This window comes from Peromyscus maniculatus, chromosome 20, assembly GCF_049852395.1.
Source record: "Peromyscus maniculatus bairdii isolate BWxNUB_F1_BW_parent chromosome 20, HU_Pman_BW_mat_3.1, whole genome shotgun sequence".
Lineage (NCBI taxonomy): Eukaryota > Metazoa > Chordata > Mammalia > Rodentia > Cricetidae > Peromyscus > Peromyscus maniculatus.
In genome coordinates, this window is record NC_134871.1 from 58,597,588 (window position 1) to 58,625,227 (window position 27,640).

Here is a 27,640-nt window from a genome sequence, read left to right on the forward strand (position 1 = left end):
TATAACATTGTTCATTAGTTCTGCCATTCGCTTTTGTTTGTTCTGGTTTTCTTTTTCTTTGATTTGTTTGGGTTTTGTTTTGTTTTGTTTTTTTGAGACAGGGTCTCTATATATTCCTGGCTGTCTGGAACTCACTCTGTAGACCAGGCTGGCCTCACACTCACAGAGATCTGCCTGCCTCTGCCCCTCAAGTGTTGGGATTAAATGCATGTGCCACCACCTGGTTGTGCATTTCTGTGTCAGTGTGTGAATGTGAGTACAGGTGCCTGTGGAGACCAAAAGAGGGTATTGGATTCCCTGGAGCTGGACTAAAAGGTGGTTATGAGCTACCTAACGTGAGTGCTGGGAACCAAACTCAGGTCCTCTGCGGGAGTAGTACATACATGTTCTTTTACTACTGAGCCATTTCTCACATGGCTCACAACCATCTGTAATGAGATCTGGTGCCCTCTTCTGGAGTGTAGGCAGACATGCAGGCAGAACACAATACATAATAAATCTTTAAAAAATAAAAGAAAGCAGTCAGGCGGTGGTGGCGCACGCCTTTAATCCCAGCACTCGGGAGGCAGAGGCAGGCGGATCTCTTTGAGTTCGAGGCCAGCCTGGGCTACCAAGTGAGTCCCAGGAAAGGCGCAAAGCTACACAGAGAAACCCTGTCTCGAAAAACCAAAAAATAAATAAATAAATAAATAAAAGAAAGCTGAGCAGGACATGAGAGCAAGCTAGTAAGCAGCACTCCACTCCTCCATGGCTTATGCTTCAGTTCCTGCCTCCAGATCCCGCCCTACTTGAGTTCCTGCCCTGACTTCCCTCAGTAATAAGACTATGTTACATTGAAGTGTAAGCCCTTTCCTCCCCAAGTTGCTTTTGGTCATGGTGTTTAATCATAGCAATACAAAACCTAATTAAGACAGCAGGTGGGCTGGAGAGATGGCTCAGCAGTTAAGAGAATTGGCTGCTCTTCCAGAGGACCTGGGTTCAATTCCCAGCACCTACATGGCAGCTCACAACTGTCTGTAACTCCAGTTCTAGGAGATCTAATGCCCTCTTCTGGCCTCTTTAAGTACTAGGCACACACATACATGGTCCACAGACATACAGGCAAGCAAAACACACACACACACACACACACACACACACACACACACACACACACACATACGCTTTAAAAAAAGAAAAAGAAAAAAAAAAAAGACAGCAGGTAAAGGTGCTTGTCACCAAGTCTGACCTGATTCCAGGACTCATATGGTATAAAGATCCAACTCCCAAAAGCTGTCCTCTGGCCTCTACATGCACATTGTCCCTACCCCTCAAATAAATAAATGTAATGAAAAAGGAAACAAATCTGGGCTAGGATGTAGCTCAGTGGTAGAGCACCTGACTAGCATGTGCCAGGCCCTGGATTCCATCCCTAGGAACATACACACTGAACAAAAATAATTGCATGTCAACAAATTAGATAGCCCAGATCAAATGCCAATTTTCTTAGAACCATATAAAGTAATAAAACTAACTCTAGACAATAGAAATCTACCTACAAGAAGTTGAAGACTGAGTCTGTAAACAAAACCTCCTAATAGGGTACCCCAGCAAATTCTGTCATATGTTTTGCTAGTTTAAGAAAAATAACAGGCTAGAGAGGCTCAGGCACTAAGAGTACTTACTGGTTTTGCAGAGCACCTGGGTTAGTGCCAGTAACCCACACAGCAGCTCATAACCACCTGTAAGTCCAGTTCCAGGGGAATCCAATACCCTCTCCTGACCTCCACAGGCACCAGGCACACATGCACATACACATGCAGGCAGGAAACTCACACAGAAAAAAAATAAATAAATCTTTTTTGTTTGTTTCTTGGTTTTGTTTTGGTTTTTTGATTTTTCGAGCCCTGGCTGTCTTGGAACTCACTCGGTAGACCAGGCTGGCCACAAACTCACAGAGATCCGCCTGCCTTTGCCTCTCCCCATCCCCCCACCCCTTCATCCACCCCCACCCCGCTCCCCGACCTCATGCTGGGATTACCACCTCCTGGCAAACAAATAAATCTTTAAAAAGGAAAAACAACAACAAAGAAACCTACAGCATTGAAAATCCTGTACCCAATGGCAGGTTTCATCCCTAACAATGGGGAGACTAGTGGTAAGCATTAAAACTTCCTGCATGGATTAGTGAAGTAGAACAGAAACCAGAGACACACTCTTACTGTTTCTTTTTTTTCTCTTAGTTTTCTTTTAGTTTTAGTTGGGGGTGTGTGTGTGTGTGTGTGTGTGTGTGTGTGTGTGTGTGTGTGTGTGAGTGTGTCTAGCCCTGGCTGTCCTGAAACTTCCATGTTGATCAGCCTGGCCTTGAACTCACAGAGATCTGCCTCTGCCTCCTGACTGCTGGGATCAAAAGGTGTGCCAAACTACCCCTGGTTGGTAAACTGCCTCTAACTGCTGAGCCATCTTGCCTCTCCCCTCTACATCATTGTCACTGGTTTTCTGAGAGTCTCACTGTGTAACTCTGTATGGCCTGAAACTCACTATGCAGCCCAGGCCGACCTCAAACTCTCAGAGATGAGCCTGCCTCAGCCCCCCAGGTGTGGGATTAAGACATTCACCACCACACCCGGCTGGCATTTGTATGTGGGTTTTCACTGGGGATTAAAACTCAGGTTCCCGTGCTGGCTGGAAAGCACTTTACCAACTCTGCCATCTCTCCAGCCCTGCTTTTAGTCTGAGACAGAGTTTTCTGCACCCAAGGTGATGGGATCACAGCTGTGTGCCACCACATCCACCTCGAATTTTTAACAAGGGTGACATGATCACTCCACAGAGGAGAGGAAAGCCAAGTGTTCAGAAGGCAGAGGCAGAGGATCACGAGTTAAAAGCAGTCTGGATAGACTGTCTCTCAATAAACAAGCAAATAAAATTAAAGGGGAGGAAGGTATCAGGATGGTCCTGGTCAGTTCTTTTCTGTTCTTTTCTTTTTGAGACAAGGTCTGACTATGTAGCCAAGGCTGACCTCAAAGTTGTTATCCTCCTGCTCTTGCCTGCCTCCTAAATGCTGGGATTTCAGGAATAAGCCATCATCCTCAACTACGATGACCTTCTCAACAAATGGTGTTGTACAACTGAACACGTGCAAAGAACAAATTTGGGTTCTTCCATCCCAGGAAGCAAGTGGAAAAAAAAAGTATCTTTCGTTCAACAAAGGACATTAGTAAGTCAACACTTGGGCTGGAGTGATGGCTCAGTGGTTAAGAGCACTAACTGCTCTTCCAAAGGTCTTGAGTTCAATTCCCAACAACCACATGATGGCTCACAACCATCTGTAATGAGATCTGGCACCCTCTTTTGGCATGCAGGCGTACATGTAGACAGAATACTGTATACATAATAAATAAATAAATCTTAAAAAAAAAAAAGTCAACACTTTTTTTGTTTGAGACAGAGTCACTCTATGAAACAGCCCCAGCTGTCTTGGAACTCACTCTGTAGACCAGGTTGGCTTTAAACTCACAGAGATCCACCTGCCTCTGCCTCCCGAGTGCTGAGACTAACGGCATGCACCACCACATCTGACTCTAAGTCAACACTTTTAAAATCCAAACAGAATGCCTGTTTTGTCTTACAGTATTAGGGACTGAACCCAGGATCTCTCACAAGCTAGGCAAGAATTCCAACACTGTTTCATATACCAGTTTAACTTGTGGCTATCTTTAATCATTCCATCGCGCTGGCCTTCCCTGCCACTCATGGCACTGACCTCAACCTACCCCTTAGCGTGCTGAGCATGCCCGGGAGAGCACAGGCTATTCCATACAAGATTGGTCCCATGACAGCTGTGAGCCCTTCTCACCTGACAGAGAGAAAATGTAGCGGACACCACACCCAGCAGGACATTCAGTGAGTCTTTCACCAGCTCGCTTTCCTCCACCAGCACAGGCTTGGGGGCCTGTAGCAGACCCCCACTGAGGGCCTGTAGCTCTCCATGACAGAGCCTGCAGAACCTGTCAAAGGCATCCCTCCCTGCCTCGGTGAGGTAGGGCTCCTCTCGGTGACCAGGGGGGCTGTGAGGAAGACAGAAGAGAAGGGGATGAGCAGATGGAACAGCAGATACCTTATGCAAGGTGTGCTTTCTCCAGGGTGCAATAGTTTCTCAGGCCAATGTCTTGACATCCCAAAAGCAGCACCCAGTCATGGATGGACAAGGACAGGGCATGACTCACACAGAGTATACCAGTCTTGTGTGTTGTGTATGTGTGGCATATGTGTATTTTATTATTTTATTTTGGGTGTGTGTGGGGGGGTTTTGCTTTGCACTCACTTATGTCTGTGTACCACATTCATGCTTGGTATATGCTGAGGCCAGAGGAGGGTGACAGATCCCCCAGAACTGGAATTACAGATGGTTGTGAACCACCATGTGGGTGCTAGGAATGGAACCCAGGTCTTCTGCAAGAACAACAAGTGCTCTTAACTGCTGAGCCAACTCTCCAGCACTATTATTTTATTAATTTTATGTAATGGGTGTTTTGCCTACATGTCTGTATACCACCTGCTTGCAGAGCCTGCAGAGGCCAGAAGAGGGCTCAGATCCCCTGGAATTCAAGTTACAGACAGGCAGGCATGATGGCACATGCCTTTAATCCCAGCACTCAGGAGGCAGAGGCAGGAAGAGCTTGAGTTCCAGTACAGCTAAGGCTACACAGAGAAACCCTGTCTCAAAAAAAAAAAAAAAAAAAAAAAAAAAAAAAACAAGAAAAATTTAAATTTAATTTTAAAAAAAGTTACAGACAGTTGTGGGTGGGTGCTAGGAATTGAACCCAGGTCTTCCAGAAGAACAGCTGGTGTCCTTAACTGCAGAGCCATGTCTCCAGGACCACTACCACAATTTTTTAATACATAAATAAAAAAGAAGTGTAGCAATGTCAGGCATGGTGGTTCACGCCTGTAACCCCAGAATTTGGAAGACTGAGACAGGAAGATCAAGAGTTCAAAATCAATTTCAGCTACATTGTAAGTTCAAGGCCAATCTGAAGTACATGAGCCCCTACATTTTAAAAAGCACTAGTGTAAAAACTTAATTAAAAACAAAACATTTGCTGTGAGATTGCGTCTCTTAGGAATGTCAGAAACTACATCCATAAATCCTTACCAATAAAAAATTAAGGGCACTGCTCAAGAGACTAAAGTAGAAAGGTTTGAGTTTATAGCTAGCTTAGGTTACATTAAAGATCTCTATCAAAGAGAGAGAGAGAGAGAGAGAGAGAGAGAGAGAGAGAGAGAGAGAGAGAGAGAGAGAGAGAGAATGCAAACAAGCAAGCACAAGCTACCTAGCTGGGTTCTGCAAGCTGCATATACTGCATACCCCTCAGCGTACTGCAACACTGTATACCTCAGCTGTGCGTTGTGTGTATACTGCATACCCTTCTAGCATACTACATGTCCTCCACAGTGCACAGTCTGCATGGGGTTGTTTGTTTTTCAAAAGATTTATTTTGCTTTGTATGTGTATGTGTGTTGTGTGAGAGAGAGAGTTAGTGAGAGAGAGAGAGAGAGCTACATAAATGAGACTTTGTCCCACACAAACAAATTGCCCATGGAAAATCTGTTTAAATAATGCTTTAGACTCAACAAAGGCATTATTGCATTATTTCTCACATCCATAAGTTTCTTGATTTTTTTTAAGATTTATTTTTATTTTGTATGCATGAGTGTTTGAGTGAATGTATATCTGTGTACAACACGCATGCCTCATACCCTTAGAGGCCAGAAGAGGGCATTAGATCCCCTTCTGACAGATGCTACTGTTGGCTGTCATGTGGTGGTGGGAATCAAATCTGGGTCCCTTGAGTCCCTTGGAAGCAGTTGGTACTCTTAGCCACTGAGCCAACTCTCCAGCCCCATTTCCTCATTTCTATATGAATAATCTCCGGGTATGCCACATAAACCCTAGAGCCTGTAAACGATCAAATCTGTATTCCCATTCTCTCCCAGTTACTGGGAGTGCTCTTCATCTTAAGACCATACATTAAAGTTCCTTAGATGACAGGGACAGAGATGCACATGTACAGTACCAGCTACTTGAGAGGCTGAGGTAAGAAGAATCCTTGAGGGCTAGAGAGATGGCTCAGAGGTTAAGAGCACTGGCTGTTCTTCCAGAGGTCCCGAGTTCAATTCCCAGCAACCACATCGTGGCTCACAACCATCTATAATGAGATCTGGTGCCCTCTTCTGGCCTATAGGCACATGTGCAGGCAGAACACTGTATGTATAATAAATCTTAAAAAAAAAAAAAAAAAAGAAGAAGAAGAAGAAGAATCCTTGAGCTCAGGAATTTGAGGCTAGCTTGAGCAACACAGCAAAACCCTGTCTCAAACAATACCACTTTGGGAATATAGTCCTCCTTGCAGGAAACATTGCTAGAGTGCTACTTTGTGCTGGAGCTCTATGGCCAATCCTGTGCTTCCGGGAACACCAAAAGGATGAAGTATATTGACAACGGATAATAAATAAGCTGCTAAGTGACCATGTCTCCCAAACAGTGACACAGAAAAGCTAACAGATGAAATAACACTAATAAACATTTACAAAGAAAGCAGTAGGCTAGAAGGTCAATTTCTCAGCATGTAAAGGGTTGGTAGAAAGGGGGAACAATTGCTTTGTACAAACAAGACAGGACCAAAACCCTAGTGTGAAGTTAGAAGACTGAGAAGCCCTTCAAAGGCAAGACAACTACCAACACCATTTAAGTTACAGAGCAGGGAGCTGGCCATCCCTTTGAGGGATCCAAATGGGCAATTATGCCCACACCTAGGAAAGTTCCTCACATAGAGTAGTGCCCTACACACAAAAAGGCTTCACCACTCCCCCAATCATGTGTTCCCCTCAGAGACCCTGTAGGGACCCAGAGGCTGCATCAGATGACACAAGGCTCCTCCAGCCCTGACTCTTTACTTCAGTGCTTCCCAACTGTTTTCCCAACTGTAGCAAAAGGGTGTGAAGAGGAATCCATGAACAAACGTCTGTGAAGTACATGTCCTCAATTCTCATTCTGGGTGTTTCCAAAGGGCACCACTTCAGAGCATGAAAGGACCTGAAGGCAGGGACCCCTAGTCCCAGATATACACAGAGTATGTGGCCCAGTCTCAGGCAATGAAGCACTCAGGGAAAGGCTGTTATGGCTGATGCTTCTGCCAGCAGAAGGCACCACACCCATGGCTTCTACTCATGTAATAAGTGTCTTGGAGCATCTCCCAGGCACTGGCCACACAGCCTACCAGCTGCCCTGGGACATCTGTCCAGCAGTCCTGGTGGAAAGACAGACTGTATAACTATGATCTGCAGTTAACTTGCAGTTAACTCCAATGAGGTGGAGAGGTGGGGAATGTTCCTTTCTCCTCCACGTCTCTCAACTCCTAGGATTCAGACAATATTGTACCCTAGCTTACCTGAAATGTCAGCCTCTTAATCTCAACACTGATATTTCTATAAACAACTGCCTGGGGTTTCAAAGTAAGCTGTTGATATGGGGCAAAGGCACAGTGCATTTAAAGGCAAAGAGAGGGTCACATACCATCCAATGCGCTCCCAGCACCTCCGCTTGCTGGCTTCGTATGTGAGCACAGCTTCCCACAGGTCCAAGTCCGGGGTCATGCTTGGTTCAGACTGGGAGTCAGGAGTTAAATTGGAAGCTGATTGGAACCCTTCATCTTCCCATTGATCCACAATCTGTGGGACCTGGAGACCACAGGGAAAAGTAATTCACTATTTATTTCTTTGTGTATGCATTCATCTAAGTGGGGTATAACATTCCAGGAACTTTATCCACATCCATTTATTCCCTAGACAGACCGACCTAGCAAAATATTTTATTTTTTCTCAAGTTCCAATGTACTACACAATACACCCCATCACAATGAAATCATGGAAAGAATTAAAATAATCCACTATCAATTTTTAGTCAGGTGTGGTGGTGCATGCCTGTAATCCCAACACTCCTGAGGCTGAAGCAGGATTATGAGTTTGGAACTAGGCTGGGCTGCACAGGAAGATTTACCTAGAGTACAAGTGTTAATTTTTAACTTCACATAATACATGGCCTCATTTTAGGGAAAACAACATAAGGTAATATGGAAATCCCAGCACTCTGTAGGTTGAGGCCATGAGTTTGAGGCCAGCCTGAGCTATACTGAAACCCTGTCTCTATTCACCTCATCCCCTCAGCAGCACTCAGCAGAAAAAGAAAACTATACTAAATCTGGAAAAATGTATGTACACTGAGATCATTTAAACTTGTAAATAGCCTAGGTATTTCATAATTTAAAAAACTGAGTAGTAATAGTTCATCCTCTTAGTAGAATTTACAAAGTAATAAAACACAAGAGGCAATGACAATTTACTCAGTGGCTGGCATGTTATTATAAGTGGGAAAGTACACCAAGAAGCATGCAAACCAGGCATATTTGAAATGTGGCCTCTGCAACTGAAGAACAGAATGTATTTCCTTTTTAATTAATCTGAATTTAAATGAACAGCACTAGAGAAATGACTTTACAACAAGCCCTGGGGGTAAAAGATGAACAGTTGTGTGCTGCTTTTCGAGGCAGGTGAGCAGCAAGCACATCCCTGTGCAAGAGCGTGCCAGCGAGTCCTCTCCAACACCTCCACTTCCTAACAAACCGGTGACCTGATGCTCTGGGCGCGGGCTTTCCCGCATCACCACGGTAAAAGGTCAAAGAAGGCATTTTCCAACCCTCTAGGGATGTTGAAGGGAAAGAAAGACTACCTTAATGGCCAGCCCGGAAAAGTCTGCGCTGTCCGGCACAGGGGGCAGATCCAGACGCACATCCATGTCACATGTGCGGCTGTGGACAAGGGCACCAAAGAGTGAGACCCGGGTGTCTCTCTCGAACCTGTCACCACAAGAGTCACCCGCTGAGAAGAGCCCAACGGTGGGCAGGCCAGTGCCTGGGGCAGCCTCCATCACTTGAACTGCTTCCTGGACCATGTTATGACACAAATACTCCTCTCCGGAGATAAGCGACCGAACGTCCATTTCCAACACACTCAGGTCATAGCAATCGTAGCCGCTGTAGGGTACGTTTCTGCCTGCGTGCTTGTTGTTAAAGAAGTAATCCCGTTTTCTCCGCAGCACTTGAGGAGGGCCGCTCCCTGCCAGCTGAACCAAGAGGTCCAGCACCGACTCCACCTCCACAAGAGGACAGCCAGGGCTGGCTTCCAACTTCTCCACAAGCTCCTCCAAACGGTCGGCCTCTGGCCCCAAGCCGCCCACCCTCAAATCAAAGGACAGCATGAGGACCTTGTTTTTCACTGGGAGCTTCGACGAGTCGGGCTGCCGCTGATGAGTCTCCTCTTGGAAAAGATTGGCGAAAAGAGCATTGTAGGCTACCCTCTTAAGGCTCAGCTTTGCCCTCTTCCTATTCACGCTGCGCTGGCCCGGGCGAGCCTGGGCAGCAGGTAAGAGAGCCTCGCAGAGGTCATCGAACAGCTGGGTGATACTGGCCATAGCCACTCTTCCCAGGCCTGGACCCCCGAGTGGGAAACTTTGCACCTGGGAGACACCTCTCAAACACCAGAGCGACCGCAGGTGGACCAGGGCCGAAGGGCCGACCGCCCGTCGCTTCCCATCTGGGAACCAGGCATCCGCGCCTCGGGTTTCTCGGTGCAAGAGAGGCCACACGCCGCGTCCTCCCAGCCCTCAGCCGCCACCCGGCGCTCGTCCTCGGGTCTTACGGACCGTGACAAGTTTGCCAACCGAACGCGCGCGTCCCATGGCTGGCCCAAGTCGGCTGAACTGGGACTCCCGCCGCTGTGGCGTCACACCCACGCGACCGCAGACAACCACCAAGAGACGCGCCGGAATTACGTCACCAAAGGGGCGGGGCCGCAGCCGCAGCCTTAGGAACCTCTCGCTTGCTGAACTAGAACTCAGTAAGGGAAGCAGGGGTGGACTCCGTTTAACCGATATTTATTGCTCTAGAGGTAGGATGCCTGGGCGGCAGAAGGGACGTCGGTCTCCGGTCACGGTTCGCTGGGGCCCGAGTGCGCTCTTCTCCAACTAGACATCGCCCACCTTGACCGATTTTTCAGGCGACTGGGGAGCACGGTCCTGGTGGAGGAGCTGGAAAAGCACCGTTAGCTCGCGCGTTGAAGCTGGCTCCCCGGAGCTCTAAAGCAGGGCCGCGCCTCCCCACGTGCCTCACCAGCCACCTGCAGCAACTTCCACCGAGGCGCCAGCTGAGCTTTTAGAAACATAAGGGCCTGGATCTCCTCTGGAGAGGCCATCAAGAAAGGGCCCAGCCTGGGAGGTGCTTCTCCATGCAGTACCTGTGCCAGGGTCCTTGCAAGCTGGAGTATGGATTCCTGGCCCAGGGATTGAGGGGTTGGGGGAGGGCGGGCAGTGAGACAATGGTTTCTATCCACCTCCCACCCGTACAGCTTATCCACCTTGCCCAGTTTACCTCTTCCACTACAGCTAGTATCCGGCCCCCTGCTGGGCCCCGAAGCACTGCGGCCAAGAGAGCAGCTTGAGCGTTCTGCAGGCCATGGGCAGGCCCGAGTGCCATCAACACCATGTCGGGCTGGAAGCCATAGGCCAGGGGCAGTACCAGACCCAAGATGCAGCTCAGAAACCCCCCAGTCGTCTGTGGGGACAGCAACAGAGCCTCACTCAGGCTCTCCTCTAGGGACACTGCTGCTGGCTCTGGTCACCACCCCCCAAATCTCAGGGACCCTGGATTGTGAGCAGGAACTCCAGAAAGACCCGGGGACAGTGAGAACCTGCCCACCCACAGCGCAGCCACTCACCTGTGGCAGTGGAGTGTGGATATGGAACATGGACCCGATGCTTGCTTCCTTGCCCCGGATGTTCAGCCACAGAACTCTCCTTCCCAGGAGAGAGCACCATGGACATGTGCACATGTCCATGAGACCCTTCCCTGAACTCAACCACAGAGTATAGATGGGAACTTGGGGCCCGGGCAGGGAGGGGGGACGTGTGTGACTGCCAACCCAGTATGGCTCCGCTTTCTGGGGCACCCACTCTCAAACTGCACCCCTGGAACGCCCCCATTCTGTACTGCAGGGTCCCCACCCAACAGTAACCCTGGATCCCCAGTTAAATGCATGCTGCCTGTTCATACACAGGCACAGCTGGGGAGATGTGCAAGCTGAGAATCATACCCATCATCTGCAAGGTCCAGGGGCCGATCCAGCTGTCCCAGGGCCACACAGAGCAGCCTAAGAAGTTGACCCACGATAGGCTGGGCTCACACTGCCCAGTGTCCATTCCAGAGCCCTCCCCATGCCATCAATGGGTATTCCCAGGTGCTTGGAGTCTCAAGTCAACCAAGCAAACTTTACCTCTGAGTTCCATGGGATAGGCATCGCTGAATGACCACATCTACAGTTGCCGCGGTGGCTGGGGCAGTTATGCCACTTCTTACCTATGGAATAAATAATAAGGCAGGGGAGTCTGGAGGCTGGCACACACCCCCTCTATGGAGCTCTTTCAGGAGTCAGGGCCAACTCCCAAACCAGGTTTAACAAACCCATTTGTGCTTTGCTTTGGTCCTGTCCAAATGGCTGCTACTGAGTGACTTTCCCTGCACGACAAGATCAAATCACCCCCCTTCCTATAAGCAAGATGCTTAAAACTACACTTTAAATTGTCTACTTTCTCTTTGCCCACGAGCATCTCCTAGACCCTGCACAAGCTAGCATGTCAGTCCGCTGTACATGGCCACCACACTATCTTCAGCAGCTCCCCTGGCAACCTACCTGCCCATCCAGGATTCCATCTAAGAGACACAGAATCTTCCCCAATGCAGCAAGACCCTCATCCGGGAACCGGGACTTGTGTAGCCTATGATGGGCAGGCCAGTGGGACACATGGAAACCAAATATGCATCAGTCACACAGGGGCAGGCATAGACAGCTCTGTCCTCAGACTGCTCTCCTCACCTGGCCCAGGCTTCGGTTTCCTCCTTCAAGGCTGACCCTTCCTGATAGAGCACTCCGGGAGGGAAGGCCAGAGCAGCACCTGGCACAGTCAAGGCAACAGCTGTGCAGACCGGGGGCCTAGGGCGGAGGCACAGTCCATCCAGGAGGGGGCTCAGTGCATCTTCTGCTACTTCATGCGTGGAGCTCTCAGCAAGCCGAGGCAGAGACCTCCCTTCAGGGAGGTGGTTGCTGGGACTCAGAACTGGTGCCGCATCTAAACAGTTCAGAGTCACAGTCACTGCGAAGGAGTCTAAGGTGGAGCCACCATCCCAGATCCAGGTCATACTGACTTTGTCGGAGGCTTGTCCAGTGAGGGGCCTGGGCTGTCTGCACACTCTGGATGGACTCCAGGGCACTATGGGGAGAAGGAGAGTTGTAAGTAAGCCTGACTCCTGCCTCAGTGCCCCCTCCCCACACACACACTCTCCAGTCTTCAAACCTCTGACACGGCACCATGAGCCCAAGAAGGGGAGGTGTGGGGTCACCAAGCAGTGTCTGTACCATCATGCAGACTGACTGTGCTAGGGACTCCAGGCAGTATCCACCCTAGGAAGAGTGTTGACACAGGACAGAGCAGGGACGTCACCATCGTGAGTGGCTACACTAGGCAGAACACCTAACCTTGACTGACCCTCCCATCTGGCCCCACGCCCTCCCCTGGCCTTTGAGCCTCCCCAGTGCCCCACACTTACTTCTAACACAGCACAAATCCGGCCACCAGCCAGCACCTGCAGCAGCTGTGTGAGGTGGGCAAAGCACTCAGGTGTGGCCTGCATCTGCCCCTGAAGCACAGTGAGTCACGTATGATAGGGGCCTGGCTGGGCCCAGGACCCTCGATTACCCGAGCCAGGCCATGCTCTCACCTCAGGGTCCCCAATGGCAGAGTCAAATCCTGCTGAGACCAGCACCAGCTCAGGCTCAAACTGTAGGCAGGGTCCAGCAGAAGGGAGCAAAAGAGAGCCATGGCCCAGGTGAAGGGGAGGCCCCCCCATGCTCCCCGTTCACATAAAATCGGACTTGCCGAGGCGCCTCCCCCGCTCCCCAGGGTTCGTTCATACACTGGCGGTATGGTTCACAAATCTCCTCCCGCCTTCACAGTGGAACTCTTGGTAAAGCCTAGGGTTGCCTGCCCTGGGGGACACCCACCGCACAGTCACCTCAAAGGCCAACGGGAGCAGCACGTGCAAGAAAGCAGCCAAATAGTCAGCATCTCCCATCCCAACCTGCAGCAAGATCAAAGCGGGCATCAGAGGACCACACAGCCCCACGAATGAGGACTTCAGTGTCTTCACCCTGAAGGACCACAGCCCTACAAATGAGGACTTCAGGGTCTTCACCCCAGGGGACAGAACTCCAGGGAGACCCTTGCAGGGTGCCCCAGGGGGGGCATTCGCAAACCCAGAGCTGGGGGAGCAGGAGAGGTAGGGCTGGATGGAGGGGGGAGGGGAGCTCGGTACCTGATTCCAGGGCAAATTGACAGTGAAGCCTTGGCCCCGCCCCTGCCCAACTGCGCACGCATCGGACTCTTGAAGGAATGGCCAGAAGCGCCCATGCTCATAGCGGTGCCAGGAAAAATAAAGGACACTGTAGACAATCGGCCAGGTCAGAAGCGAGGTCCCTCAGCAACGCCACGGCTTCTCAGATAACCCTGACTCCGATGAATTTGAATTTTATCCCCCAAAAGACTGCACTGCAGGGAAAAGCTTGTGTCCAGACCCCGGCTCACCTGGGGTCCTCATCGAAGATGTACTGGATGCCCTGGCCATGATGGATATCCCAGTCGACAATAAGGATCCTAAATTCAAACAATGCTGGAGATCAGCCAGCCACCTTTAGGCCAGGAGCCCATCCAGGGGTGGAGGGAGCAAGGTGGGATCTCTCGGCCACCAGCTCTGCCTCTGCCTTTATAGTTTGTGTGCCCCAGCCCTTGCAATGCCTGGACATACCTCTGCAACCCATACTTCTGCTTGGCATGCTTGACTGCTATAGCCACATTGTTGAACACACAGAATCCATTGGCAGCTGCCTTCTGACTGTGGTGTCCTGGAGGCCTGAGATGCAAAATTGGGGTACAGGGCATGTCAGTCATCCTGCCCCCTCACAGGGTCACACGCAGAGGCAGGCGGGTTGGAGTGGGGGGGGGGCGGTTCTCACCTCACCAGGGCAAGCCCATTGTGCGCAGCGCCTGTGAGCACAGCGTCCACCAGCTGCAACGCGGCCCCCACAGCCAGTCGGGCACAGTGAAAAGTGTTCTGTGGGCCAGAGTGCAAGTTAGCCTGCTGCCTGACCTGCTTGTCCCAGGCTGCGGGTCTCCCACAGCTGAGCAAGACAGGGCTGGGACAAATGGCAAGCAAAACAGGACAGGGTATGGTCATGAGCTCAGATGAGAAGACATTGGCAGGTGGGCAGTGTCTCGGGGTATGAATACACATAGGCGTAGGGACATAAATCGGGGTGTGTTTGCTGGCTCGCACCGGGTGGAAGTAGACAGCATCAAACTGCTTAGACAGTGCCCGGAGCTCCTCCTTGTCCAGGGTTTGGGTCCTCCGCACCAGGGCTACATATTCGGGGCTGCAGATCAGCGGGCAGGCCAGCAGCGGCACAGGAAAAAAAAAGAGACGGGATTCCTGGTGGGAGCGCCCACCCAGTGCCCTTATGCCTTTGAGCCCACACCCCGGTAAAACTGGGCACGCTGTAGGGCTATAACAGGTTCAGGTCCCCAGACCCGTCATAGTCTGACCTGTGCACCAGGCCCAACTCTTCCTCCGACGCCTCACAAGCTGACAAACACAGGCACCTTTGTTCTAGGCCACGCTGCCGCAGGCCATCCAGGGCTGCAGTCAGGCGCTCCGGACACTCAATTTCGCACTCGGGGCTGGAGCAGACAAGGATTCTCAGTGTTCAGGGGTTCCCTCCCAGGCCCCTAATTCTGTCCAGACACACTTACTCATCCCAGAGCAGCCGGGTGGCTGTCATGTCCTCGTGGTACACAAGGGCTGTACCCATGGCCACACCGTGGTCACTTTGATCCACACTAGCGTAAGACGCCCTCTGCTGGCAGGTGACTGCACTGCCTAGTCCCACCTCACAGCCCGGACGTAAACAGCCCTTCGCTTGGGACAGAGCCGGGTAGCAGACGCTGGACCTGGGCAAGAGCGCACCACCCCAGGCCCAGGCCCAGATCCGGCCGGTAGTCACTAGCGAACCGGCGGGAAAGCGATCTAAGCCGGGTCCACAGTGTAGCTCCCACCGCCTAACTTCCGGCTTCCTCCTTCACAGGCTCGGTCCCGCCCTCAAGCGAGATGAGGGTGGGGTAGACCAGGCGACAGCTCCAGGAGGGTTCGGCCAGCGTCTCTGATCTGATCTCTCGCTCCAGTGCTTCAGCTGCAGAGCCACCCCCAACAACGTGTGGCACGGAGCCTGCGACCAGTGTCCGCCGCCAGTGTCCCCCTTGAAATGGCTGGGAAGACGGGGCTGCTTGTCCTCAGGCGATCACAGCAGCCGCGGCTATGCGCCTTTCTTCCCCCAGCGTTCTCGAGCCTAACCTGCCGGTTCAGGGCTACAGGGTCAGACATGCCAACTGTCCATCATCACATCCAATTTGCCTGCTCTTCCAGTGAAGGGTGGAAGGAAGGGAGGTGAGCAAGGTGTGGACGCATGCCGGCACAGGGGCTGACCTGAGCTGGATCATGGCACAGTGCTTCAAAATGGGGTTGATAAAAAAAAAGACCACAGGTGAGAAAGAGGCCACCGGCATGGTTGGAGGCCAGATCAGGAACGCTGAGGCACAGTGTAGGACCAGAAAGGTCAGAGGGGGTTCTGAGCAAGGAAGGGGGATGCAGGGGATGGGAGCCTTGGGAAGAAGGAACAAAGGAGACATGAGCTCAAGTCTGAACTAATGTTGTGCATATATATACATATATTTTTCCCCCTGTAGCCCAGGCTTGTTTCCAGTTCTGAAGTCCTTGCCTCAGCCTCTTGAGTGCTGGGATCACAGAGGTGTCCCATCATGTTTCCTGAAGCAAGATGTCCCCAAGATGGGGAGAGGTGAGGGGAGGGCCACACACACACCCCCAGGACAATGAGAGGGAAGGGGGGCAAAGCTGCCACTGATATCCACGAAAGGGACACACAGGACTGTCACATGCAGAAGAAACCAAAGCGTCCCAGAGCAGTTAGGAGGTGCCCGTCGCACAATCGGGAGCTGGAGTGCAGGCCCAGGTTTTGGTTGGTCCTAAGGCCTCTCCAGCTTCTAAAGACCAAAGACATCAATCAGGCCGAGGCACTCCTCACACTCCTCACTGAGCGCCCTGGGCTATGTGTCTTGTGGGGCAGGGCATGCAGTGAGCCACACCTCTGTAATAGGGTGAAGTATTCGAAGTCCTGGCCCACGGTTATCTCAAGGGGGATCAGGCAGAGGAGGGCACAGTCATGGCATCTCCTCTAACCAGATTGGCCTGGGCAAAGTGTATTTGCCCAGAACTCCTTGCCAAATGAAGGGAATGCAAGGCCCCACCCGTATATGTCCTGCTTTGGTGTACCTGTTCTTGGGACATGGGGAAGAACATGGACCATCTAACTAGGCAGCTAGGGTCTAATGTTCTGCAGATGACGGTGTAGGTTCAGGGAAGCTGCCAGGGTGATGCCAGTAGAGGTAAGTTGTTGGTCAGAGAACAGAACCCACCTTTCTGGGTCTTGGGGAGCCTCTAAGACCAGAAGTAACCTTCCTCTCTAGAAGCTTTGACCATAAGGAGACAAATGCTGCTATCTCAGAAAGAAGGAAGCATCTGTCCCGGTCTGAACATCCTCGTCCCCAATATCTGCCCTGCATCCTGCTCCATAGACACCTTGCTCAGACCCTAAGCCTTAATTAGAGTCCAATCAGTGAAGAAGGGAGGGGGCCAAGCCCTAATGTGGTAGCTTGAGGACCACTGGCAAGAACTAGGTGGCACCAGCACTTTGGCCTGGGAGGAGTCAGGGCGTGGCACCTCTACTAGCTGGGGTGCAGGGAGCTCAGGCTACCCCTTTTTTGGTGCACAGACTGGCAGCTCAAGAGAAAAAATGATCGGAGCTCAGACACTGGGCCACACAGCCAGAGTGGGAGATCTACAAAAGGGTTTATTTGCTCCCAGCCACTTAAGCACACCAAATGGCTGGTTTACATTCCAGGCTAAGGGTGTAAGAGAGTCCACCTCCATCAGAGGAGAGATGACGTCCCTGAGTCAGTGCCCCCCCCCAACCTCTATCTCCTTCCTTCTCAGGAGCTGGCCTTGGCACTGTCCAGAGCCAGCAGAGATCAAGGATTAGCACTAGTCTCCCAGACTCTGCCAGATCTGAGGCCTTTCCATACACACCGGTGAAGGGAGACCAACTCCAGAATTCAAAGGCTAGTTCCATGTTGGGTAAGGGTCTTGGACAGAAAGCTTAGATGTTCTGCCAGGATCATCTGGGGTACCCCAAAAGCAGAGGAGCAGGTTTAGAGATAGAGGGTCCATGATTCGAGGGTCTACTCAGTCTCTCCGGGTGGGTGACTTGGGATACAAGCCCCAGGCACTGTCACAGTGCTAACCAGGATTCCTGTTCCAGGGGAGAGGAGCCAAGGTGCCTGTGAAGTTCCCAGCCGGGCTCCTTAGGATACCCCCAAACTACCCGGAGGTCTTCATAGAGCTGTCTCCTTTGGGACTCTGGCTCCTGGCTGCCTGGGAGGCCTGAAGCTGAGCACTTCCTTGTAGGTAACACCTTTGGAAAGCAAGGAGAAGCAGATGACACAGTTAGTCCGCTTTCACCCAAGGGGAGAAACCAGCACCCCATGGGCCTTTAATCCTAAATGGGCCAATCCACTTAAAGACACTTAGTGTGGGCTGGGCAGGAGTGGCGCACACCTTTAATCCAGCATTCAGGAGGCAGAGGCAGGTGTATGTCTGTGAGGCCAACCTGGTCTGCAGAGAGAGTTCTAGGACAGCCAGGGGCTGTCTCGGAAAACCAGAAAAAAAAAAAAAAAACATTGGGTGAAAACTGCTGTAAATTTGCATTTCCAAGAAAACAGGTGATGAGAGCCTGTGTTCAAAAAAAGAAAGCCAGCAAGCTCGTGTTCCTGTCTGTGGACTCAACTGTGTCCGCTGTGGTCTATGGCAAAAGCAAAAAGAACCCCGCCACAGTGTGTAGGTGGAGACCACAGATCAGATCCTGTGGCCCGTGGTTAAGGGAGTTACTTTGCTGAGCAGCAGCAGAAGGGTTTCTTCGCCCAGAACCAGACTCCTAAGCACATGACAACAGAGAAGGGACGGATGCCTGCCGGCAGTGCAGGAGAACCTTGCAGGACATGATTTGAGAACCTCAACCCATCCAGCCTTCCCACATCAGGGTGCAAGGACATGGCAGGCAGGACAAGGGATCCAGCACGTCCCGGTGGACATGTCCTAGGACCTCCCTACTCCCCAGGCTGGACCTGCCAATCTGGAGCAGACACCAGAGGCTAGTTCCAGATCAGGGGACAGTGGGCAGCCCGGAGCCAGCTCTCAAAGGTATAAGAAGGGTCCTCAATGTAAGAGGATAGTCTGTCCGGAACCCGGAGATTCAACACATTAACCACGGATGGATCTGGGGCCGGAGATGTGGGGGGAAAGGCTAAGCTCCTGGAGCTGCATGGGAATAGACTGTCCCCCATGGCCAGAACATGAGAAAGATGTAGTTGTTTCAGGAGGGGTCCTGAAAAGGGGTAAGGATAAATTCAAAAGGTATGAGAAGGAAGTCATAAGGATAAGTAGTGGTAGAGAGGACTCCAGTGTGGTCTAGACATGAGGATGCTGGGCATCATGGGTGGGGGGAGAGGCCAGGGAATCAGTAGAGACCAAGGGTACTGCTATCCTGAGCACACAGATGCTCCACAGTTCTTGTGACCCATCTTGCGCCAGTCTGCAAGGGACACTCTTTGCCACTGCCTTCTCCTCTAGCCAGAAGTCAACTTGGCCAAGTTGTACTGCCCCACAATGTCCTTTAACTCCCCCCCCCCTTTTTTTTTATCTCATCTGCAACCCAGAGGGCAGAGACTCGTCCATACAGGGCACACAGGGTCCAAAGCCAGCCATTGTGTGGATGGGACCCACACTCACGCTTCCATTCCTCAAGGGTGCGGTCTACATCATCAAAGGAATCATCGTATTTCTGGGCCTTGGGCTCATCCTCAGTGTCCTGCAGGGACTCAAAGTATGGATGGGCCAGTGCCTCAGCTGCCGTCACCCGCTGCTCTGCATCCAGCACCAGCATCTTTTCCAGAAGGTTCACGGCTGTGGGGAGAGCCAATCAGGCCAAGCCACAGAACAGGACATACCCAGCAGCCTGAGACCTTCACCCCACCCAGCCCTACCCTGAGGGCTTGCATTGGTCAGGACAGAAGCAAAATCCTTCTTTTCCAGCTCAGGGAGGCCTTCCATGTAGTTCTTGGCCTATGGGGAGAGAAGACCGATAAGCCAGCTCCCAAACCCAAGTCCAGCCCACCACCCAGCTCCCTCCCCACTGACCTCAGCACTCTGTAGCTTCTGCACAAACTCCGGAGGGGGTGTCCCTGTGACCTTCATGATCTCCTTCAGCTGGTCCAGGTCTGTACCAAGGTCAGGAACACAGTGCAAGGGCAGAAGCTGGCCCCACCCAGCACCCACACCTTAGCTGAAGGCCCATGATGCTCTACATAGAAGGATACGGTCATTGCCTTTGAACAGAATCTTTCCCGTAATCATCTCTGCCATGATGCAGCCAACAGACCAAATGTCCACTGAGATGGAAGTCCCATCGGTGCCCCATAGACAAGGATGACGTTCATGTTCATGAGAGCCAAGAGAAGGGGACATGCAAGAGACCACATATGGGAGACAAGTGTACATGGCCAGGAGGGGTGTACATAGGGGCACAGAGCACAAGCAGTCATCACAGAGGGTAGCAGCGTCCCACCCCAGCTCATTAGCCTCCCAGAGGTAGTGCCTACAAAAGGCTCCCTAGCAAGAAATGAGGAAGGGGGCTAGAGAGATGGCTCATCAGCTAAGAGCACTGGCTGCTCTTCCAGAGGACCTCGGTTTTGTTTCCAGCAACTGCATGGCAGCTCACAACTATCTGTGGCTCCAGTTCTAGAGGATCCAATGCCATCTTCTGGCCCGTGCATGTACCAGTACACATGTGATTGTGTGTGTATATATATATATATGTATGTATGTATATGTATATGTATATATGTATGTATGTATATGTGTATATGTATATGTATATATGTATATGTATATGTATATATGCAGATAAGTACTTATACACATAAAATAAGTAAAATTCTTAAAAATGAAGAAGGGGCTGGACATGGTGACACAGGCCTTTTTTTTTTTTTTTTTTTTTTTAATTTTTCATTTCATGGCTGAGGACCGAACCCAGGGCCTTGTGCTTGCTAGGCAAGCACTCTACCACTGAGCTAAATCCCCAACCCCAACACAGGCCTTTAATTCCAGCACTTGAGAGGCAGAAGCAGGTGGATCTCTGTGGGTTCAAGGCCAGTCTGGTCCACATTGTTAGCTCTGGGAATAGCCAGAGCTATATAGTGAGACCATGTCTCAAAAAAAGGTACAAAATAATAATAAGGAAGGGCTGAGCTGAGATACATCTTAACGATAGAGCACTTGCCTAGCATGAATAAGACTCTGGGTTCCATCCCCACACCACAAAAATAATTGAAAAATAAGAATAAATGGGTAACTGTAGGTGGTGTGCACTGGAATCTTTGGATAGCCTCTTACCTGTCTGTGTGTAGCGCATCCAATTCAAGATGACCTCCGGTGCCCGGTACCACCGGGTCACCACGTAACCTGTCATCTCACTGTCTGCCTGTCTGGCTAGGCCGAAGTCTAGGATCTAAAGAAGATCGGGGAGGTGGAACTAAGACACCGAGGACAAGCCAAATGTAGTCTAGAAGACTCAAAGAAGCTGGGCTTGAAGTCTCCACACTGGAGCTTTTGCCCCCCTTTGGTCTTGGTTCCCCATCCCCCAGGCTTCTCCCTGAGGTCAATTCATCTGGCTGTATCCACCTCGGGAGAAAGTGCTAAGGATTTTCCTCTATTTTCCCATCCCCTGATCACCTTCAGGGGCCTCCAAACTCTTGCCCTGGGTGACTAGGAATGTTCACCCACTCTTTACCTAAAGCAGGTGCCTGGCCCCAGGAACCATGAGATGCTCAGTCTCAGATGCCTGAGGTCTGCCCCTTTTCCTGGGCCAAAAGCCAAATGGACCAGTAGAGGGATAGAAGGGGTCCCCACCCCCCACCCCCGTCTTGGTCACCTTCGCCACCCAGTGATACCTTCAGCTCACAATCCTCATTCACAGCCAGGTTGCCAGGCTTCAAGTCCTGGGGGAAGAAAGGTGGCCACTGTGACCCACCTGCCACAGCAAGACCCAGGCAGCACTTTCCTAGGGCCTCTAAAATAGGCCTGGCCCTTCTGAGGAAGGGCAGAGGAGCTAGGGTCCCCAGGGCAGGCTTTCAACTGGGGATTGATTATATACATCCCCCACCATACTTCTAGTTTGCCTTTTTTTTTTTTTTTTTTTTTTTTGGTTTTTCGAGACAGGATTTCTCGGTGTAGCTTTGTGCCTTTCCTGGAACTCACTCTGGAGACCAGGCTGGCCTTGAACTCACAGAGATCTGCCTGCCTCTGCCTCCCAGTACTGGGATTAAAGGCGTGTGCCGCCACCGCCCGGCTAGTTTGCCTTTTTATGGGTAAGCAATGGAAGCTGGGGTTGAGCACTTCTGTTTACAGAGCTGGGGAGGGGCAGATGGGTAATCTCCCGGGCCCACCAGGACTCACTCTGTGGATGACGCCGGCAGCATGGATGTACTGTGGAAGAGAGGGAGTTCATTAGCCATCATCTCAGGGAGCACTCCAAGCCACAGAGCCCTACCCTGCCCAACCAGGAAGCTCCGCCCACCTCCCTGGGGCCACCTCAGCAAAGCTTACCTTCAGCCCCTTCAGCATCTGGTACACAAGAAACTGGATTCTGTCTTCACTCAGCGTCTCATGCTTCATGAGCTTGCCCAGATCAGTGCCCATGAACGGCATCACCAGGTAACTGGAGGCAAGGGATGCAGCCAGTGGAACAAGGCTAAGTCCTAGACTTAAGCTAATACCCACTGGGCCTAGTTCATACCTTGCAAGACCCCATCTCAGCAGGGGCCCTTAAAGTATTACTCTGCAGCACCCATCCTCACTAGCTTCGGGGTCCTATCATCCTATGGTGTTTCTACTCCCATCATGCCCTGCGAGGCTCCACTCTATTATCTGTCCACACCTATCCTTGGCTATTACACCATCTCAATGCATGCCCATATCCCCTCTTTCCAAAATGGCAGGCAGGGAATGGACTTTATGTCCTCTGGAAGAACAGTCAGTGCTCTTGAGCACTGAGCCATCTCTCCACCCCTTGTCTTTTGTTTTGTTTTGTTTTTGTTTGTTTGCTGTTTTGTTTTGTTTGAGACAGGGTTTCATGCAGCCCCAAATGGCCTCAAACTCCTGATCCTCCTACCTCCATCTCCCAAATGCTGAGGTTACAAGTGTGTGCCAGCCACCACACTCTACACCTCAGGGTTTTAAAATTCCTGACTAAAGGGCATCACATGCCAGGTGAGCAGCTAGGGCTGCACCCGGAACTGGCACCTCAGATCACTCTGTTGTACTGATACCTCAGGCAATGTGAGGGCCCAAATGCTGGGCTTAGAAAGAAGAGAAAGTTTGGTTCTACAAGGGCATGTCGGTATCCAGGGGTACCTATAGTATATGGGAATGTGAGGAGCGAGAGGGCGGTAGGCATCTCAGCCTTCACTTGGCCCATGGAAAGAAGTTCTCAAGCCCTTTTAGAACCTGAAGCCAGTACCCAAAAGCTGCCCAGGTCCCTCCTGCCACACACAGGGTAACCAGGAATCTGGGGCAGGGGTTGGGACTGCAAGGTTGGATGTTCAGGTGGGTGAAGGAAAAGACAAAGGAGAATGGCATTATCACCCACCCCAGGGGACAATGGGGCCATCGTATATCTTGACCTATGCCAGTCAGCAACAAAGAGTATGCCTGCTACCCACCCACTCCAGCCCTTCCCAGGCCTCTGGTTGATAACAGTATGAGTCCAGGGATGACCAACCATGGGACAGGACAGGCCCTATCTGCCAGCAAAAGGCAGTGACAGTTCAGATTTGGGGGCCACATGCTGGGTGCCAGGGTCTTGAACACAAACATCAGATCCAAGCTTCAAACTTGAGGCCATGTGAGGGTCCCAAGTACCAAAGCTTGGAAGAAGAAAGAGACATAGCTCTACCAGGGCATGCCAGGGTTCATAGCTCCCAGGAGCACGTAGGAGTGTGGAATGGACCCTGGTAAGAAGAGGGAGTGGGCAGTGTGCACCCTACCCCTCACCTGGGCTATGGGAGAATGCCCCCAACCTGACCCAGAACCTTTAAGCTGGCGCCCTGAAGCCACCCAGGTTCCTCTCACCCACTGTGCCAGCCCAGGCCAGCACTTACAAGTCTGTGAAGTCATCCAGAGTCTCATCAGGCGTGAATACATCCAGTAGCCCAATCACCTGGGAAACAAGGACCAGACAGGATAGAGAACACATGAGACATGCACGGATTCAGTGCAGGCCCAGGGTGGCACTGTACCCCAGACAGAAAACCCTCCCGTAACTATCCTCATCTCCTCCACTGTGCCCACTGTCAGCTCAGCCCCCACCCTGGTCCATGTGCCCACAGACACAGGCTATTTTTGGATGCTGACAGCCGGGATACTCTGGGGGGAGGGGCAGTCTCACGTCTGGGTTGACTCCAGGCTTCTGAGCAACCCCGCCCCTCAGTTTTCCCTCCCACCTTTTTTTTTTCTCCCCAATGAAGCAGACCCAAGACCAAAGTGGGGACAGTCCCTTGGGAGGAGTGGATACCTGGCAGGTCCTCCCTGGGGCCATGCCCTGGCTGTCTAGACCAAGGGGAAGCACCCATTTAAACACAGCTTCTGGTTGAGGGAGTTGGATACCAGATGGGCAATGTGACATCAGTGTCCTAGTACTTGGTTGGGGGGTAGGAGATCTGGGATCAAGGGAGGGCTCCTGGGAGGGGAGGGGGGCTTATTTACTCATACGATAATGAGCAAAGAGAGGTGGGGTGCCTGATGGCCAAAGCAGGAATGTAAACACCTCTAGAGTACAGAATAGAGAAGGAATCCAAGTGGCTGAAGCCCAGGCCAAAGAGGAACCAAGGAGAGGACAGAGGAAGAAGACTTGGCTTAAATCCATAGAGCTGCTGTGGAAGGATTTTTGTTGTTGTTGTTGTTGTTGTTTGTTTTTTATTTTTTTCAAGACAGGGTTTCTCTATGTAGCTTTGGTGCCTGTCCTGGATCTCACTCTGTAGACCAGGCTGGCCTCGAACTCACACAGATCCACCTGGCTCTGCCTCCCGAATGCTGGGACTAAAGCTGTGCGCCATCACCACCCGGCTCTCATTTTTTTTTTTTTTTAGAGGGGGCCTGTAGAAGGATTTAAACAAAAATACAATGCTGAGGGCTGGCAGTGGTGGCGCACACCTTTAATCCCAGCACTCAGAAGGCAGAAGCAGGCGGATCTCTGTGGGTTTGAGGCCAACCTGGTCTACAGAGCAAGTTCTAAGACAGCCAAAGCTATTACACAGAGAAACCCTGTCTCAAAAAAACAAAAAGTAAAAAAAATAAATAAATAAATAGATATAATGATGAATGTACTCCGAGTTTCAACAAAAGGACAGAGAGAATGAGGCAAGAATAGACAGGAAGTAAAGGACAGATGAGTGACCACTTTAGTCATGGCCAAAGTTGGGGGACAGATAAACCACAGATGTGACCTGAGAGCTTAGCACACTCTGCAGAATAAATAGGGATAGTGTCCTAGAGGTCACTCTATCAAAGGTAAGTCCATCAAAGGAATTGACTTCTGCACTTTGTGGTGTAGAATGTGACCCAGAGCCAAGGACCAAAGCTTGAGGAGAAGGTGAAGGGGGTTAGGGCTGGATCTGTGGTAACCCCATCTCCGGTGAGAGGAGCATACAGCCTGTCCAAACCTCAGTTTCTACATGAGAAGATAAGCTACCATGACAGCCTCCCAGAAGGGGCTGAGGCATCCTGAAAGCTGGCCCTCCCAGGTGAGGGCAGGACAGCAGCTTGGTGTAAGACCCTTGGCAAGGCAGGGTTGACCCACAGATTTGCTCAGAAGTGGGGAGTGAATGAAGAGGCCCACAGTCCTTGGCTGGAGATAGGCAGGTGGGTAGGTGGGAGTTGGGGGCTCTGAGGATGGGGGCGGCCACACCCATGAGAACAAAGCCTTTTACTATTTTGTTTGTTTTTACTGTTTACAGGCCTTTGGGGAAGCGGAGAAGCAGACAAAGCAGAGCTGGCATCCATCTTAAGCAGGCTTCACAAAGAAAAGAAAGAAAGATCCACCAGGTCGACGTTAGAGAGATGGCTCAGCAGTTAAGAGCACTGGCTGTTCTTCCAGAAGTCCTGAGTTCAATTCCCAGCAACCACATGATGGCTCACAACCATCTATAGTGGGATCTAATGCCCTCTTCTGGCATAAAGTTGTACACGCAGATAGAGCCCCATTTATATGAAATAAGTAAGTAAACAAACAAATAAATCTTAAAAAAATCTGCCAGGTCAGCCCAGAGTGGCAGTGATGAAGGCATGGGGGGGGGGTCAGTTATGGGGGTCAGTTTGCTGTTAACTACAGGGAGTTCATTGTTCCATGGGGCTATTGACTCTGATGATCCGGGAGGTTAAAACATGTCAGGATTAGCGCAACTGCCCAGGTGGGAAGTGGGAGCAGGAATCGAACTTACAGCCTCAGGAAGAACAGTATGAAGACAAAGCCCCCTGGCTGAGAGAAGGATTCTGATGGTCAGTAATGCTGATATGAGAGACACAGGGGCGGCCATGTGCATTATCCTGCCATGGGCAGGTAGAACTGAGATGCTTTCCCTGACGGGAGAAATACACACCGACAATGGTGACTGTAATGCTCCTTAAATCCCGTATCCACAGAGACTGGAGGCTTTGGGATGATAGCGTCAGGGTGCATAATCCTAGCAACCTGCCTGCCTGGAATAGAAGACTCAGGAGGTGGGCAAAAGAAGACCTAGGGTGGGGAAGAGATGCCTCTTCCGGGAAAACCCTCTTCCCACCAACCTGAGTGGAGACAGGGTCTGGAGTGAGCCCTGAGAAGCCCTTAGGCCTAGAACATACCCTGACCACTGCCTGGGTTGTGAAAATAGAGGTGGACCGAAGGTGAAACCAAGCAATCCACTGAAGCAGGAGACGGAACTTGTTCTGTCACCCAGAAAGGGGTCTGGGATCTGCCTCCACTTCCCACCTCGAAGCTGCTGTTAGCTTACTCAAGCTGGAAGCTTAACTGGGTAGGAGGTACCCACCCAGGCCCCGGGGAAGCTGGGGCGATGGGCAGTATTTGCAGGGGAGGGCAGGATGAGAGGTGGCCGGTGCACAGCGTCCGCATCTGGGACGGGCGTTGGACTCACGTTCTCGTGGCGCATGTGTTTGAGGAGCCGCAGTTCTCTGTAGGCGCGCTTGGCAAACAGCTCGGACTGGAAGGGCCGGTACAACTTCTTGATTGCCACCTTGTTACCAGTGCGGCTGTCTACTGCAGAGCTGAGGGGCGGACAGCTTGGCTAGAGAACCCGCCCGGTTATCGCCAGCAGCCGCCTGCCCTGCCTGCCGCCCCGCCCGGCGAACGCTCACCACACTGCACCATAGGCACCGGAGCCCACGGGCTGCAGGTCCTGGTACACGACGCGGACCTCCCAGGCCGTTTTGGTCACCTCCTGGCGGTAAAAGCCCTTGCGGGCGGGTGGCGGGGAGCTCATCCCCGGCCGGAGCACCGCGCCCCAGGACCGGACCCGGGATCAGGGGCTCCGCCCGCTCTCCCCAGGTCACTGCGTGGCAGGCGGGCTCCGCGCCGCCCGCCCGCCTCTGGGGCTGTCCCTTACGGCCTCTTCTCTTGGGGTCGTCACCCTGAACTCCCTGTAACCGCCAACTCCCACCCGATCCTTGTCTCCGGCCGGCAAAGTGGTCCCTCCCGGCCCACTGACCAACCGGGCCCCCGAGCCCTGAACACGTGATACCCCCGTCTGCCCTCCGGCCCCTGCGGAAACCCGAGGAGGCCTCCGGGGTTGGGCGGAAGGCTTGGGAAGAGGGGGGGCGGGAAGCTGCCCCATAGCTCACACGGGACCTGGGGCGGGAGGGGCGGGAGGTGGCGCTGAAACGCCCTGGCCGGACTCTATCCTCATTAGACTTCTCGGCCCTGGGAGGTCTTAGCAGGTGCTTCTCTGGATTGCAACCTTTCCTGTCCTTCCAGAACTCGGGACCCATTCTAGGCAACTTGAGCTCACCAACTTCTACTCCAGCCCCAGGTCAGGTTTACCTGCCCATTTACCAATCCCATTCCATCCCAATTGTTTTCCTGTTCCCCGGCTCAACTCTTCTTTCCCAAGGGTGCCCCGCCCCTGGGGCTGATCCATTCATCTTCTTCTCTATGGATAGAAGAGGTATTTTGTTCTGTCTCCCAGACATCTCAGGTTGCATCC

The 27,640-nt window shown here is 51.8% G+C and overlaps 3 protein-coding genes across 7 annotated transcripts in view; all 3 read right to left on the reverse strand.

Annotated features, from left to right (window-relative positions):
* Tubgcp6 (tubulin gamma complex component 6) overlaps positions 1-9,850 on the reverse strand; it is a 23,287-nt gene extending 13,437 nt beyond the window's left edge. For both annotated transcript variants that reach the window (XR_001577853.3, XM_006976138.4), the window contains exons 1-3: positions 8,771-9,850; positions 7,559-7,722; positions 3,839-4,049 (exon numbers count right to left, since the gene is read on the reverse strand). Coding sequence is in view for 1 of the 2 variants with exons in the window: in XM_006976138.4 (XP_006976200.3) it covers positions 3,839-4,049; positions 7,559-7,722; positions 8,771-9,511 (1,116 nt within the window). In the remaining variant the exon portion in view is untranslated. The remainder of the gene's footprint in view (positions 1-3,838; positions 4,050-7,558; positions 7,723-8,770) is intronic.
* Positions 9,851-9,957: 107 nt separating this feature from the next.
* Hdac10 (histone deacetylase 10) lies at positions 9,958-15,299 on the reverse strand. 4 transcript variants are annotated; one of them, XM_006976140.4, is made up of 20 exons: positions 14,954-15,299; positions 14,747-14,881; positions 14,481-14,577; positions 14,161-14,258; positions 13,953-14,057; positions 13,733-13,801; positions 13,464-13,590; positions 13,164-13,229; positions 12,870-12,929; positions 12,699-12,788; positions 12,446-12,552; positions 12,297-12,361; positions 11,968-12,220; positions 11,785-11,869; positions 11,368-11,450; positions 11,188-11,244; positions 10,813-10,891; positions 10,467-10,649; positions 10,209-10,368; positions 9,958-10,126 (listed from the first exon to the last, which is right to left on the reverse strand). In XM_006976140.4, the coding sequence occupies exons 1-20, from the start codon at positions 15,010-15,012 to the stop codon at positions 10,092-10,094; spliced, it is 2,013 nt and encodes a 670-aa protein (XP_006976202.3). In that variant the 5' UTR covers positions 15,013-15,299; the 3' UTR covers positions 9,958-10,091. The 4 variants fall into 4 exon arrangements, with proteins under 4 accessions (XP_006976202.3, XP_076412675.1, XP_076412674.1 ...); XM_076556560.1 differs by having other exon boundaries at positions 9,958-10,368; positions 14,954-15,270; XM_076556559.1 differs by having other exon boundaries at positions 12,297-12,552; positions 14,954-15,270.
* A 1,805-nt stretch (positions 15,300-17,104) lies between these two features.
* Positions 17,105-27,158, reverse strand: Mapk12 (mitogen-activated protein kinase 12). Its single transcript, XM_006976141.4, has 12 exons — positions 26,796-27,158; positions 26,576-26,705; positions 23,546-23,604; positions 21,993-22,104; positions 21,843-21,872; positions 21,338-21,385; positions 20,781-20,895; positions 19,706-19,777; positions 19,527-19,606; positions 19,373-19,451; positions 19,119-19,292; positions 17,105-17,745 (listed from the first exon to the last, which is right to left on the reverse strand). Exons 1-12 carry the CDS (start codon positions 26,918-26,920, stop codon positions 17,666-17,668), a joined length of 1,104 nt encoding a protein of 367 aa, XP_006976203.1. The 5' UTR covers positions 26,921-27,158; the 3' UTR covers positions 17,105-17,665.
* Between the last annotated feature and the right edge of the window lie 482 nt (positions 27,159-27,640).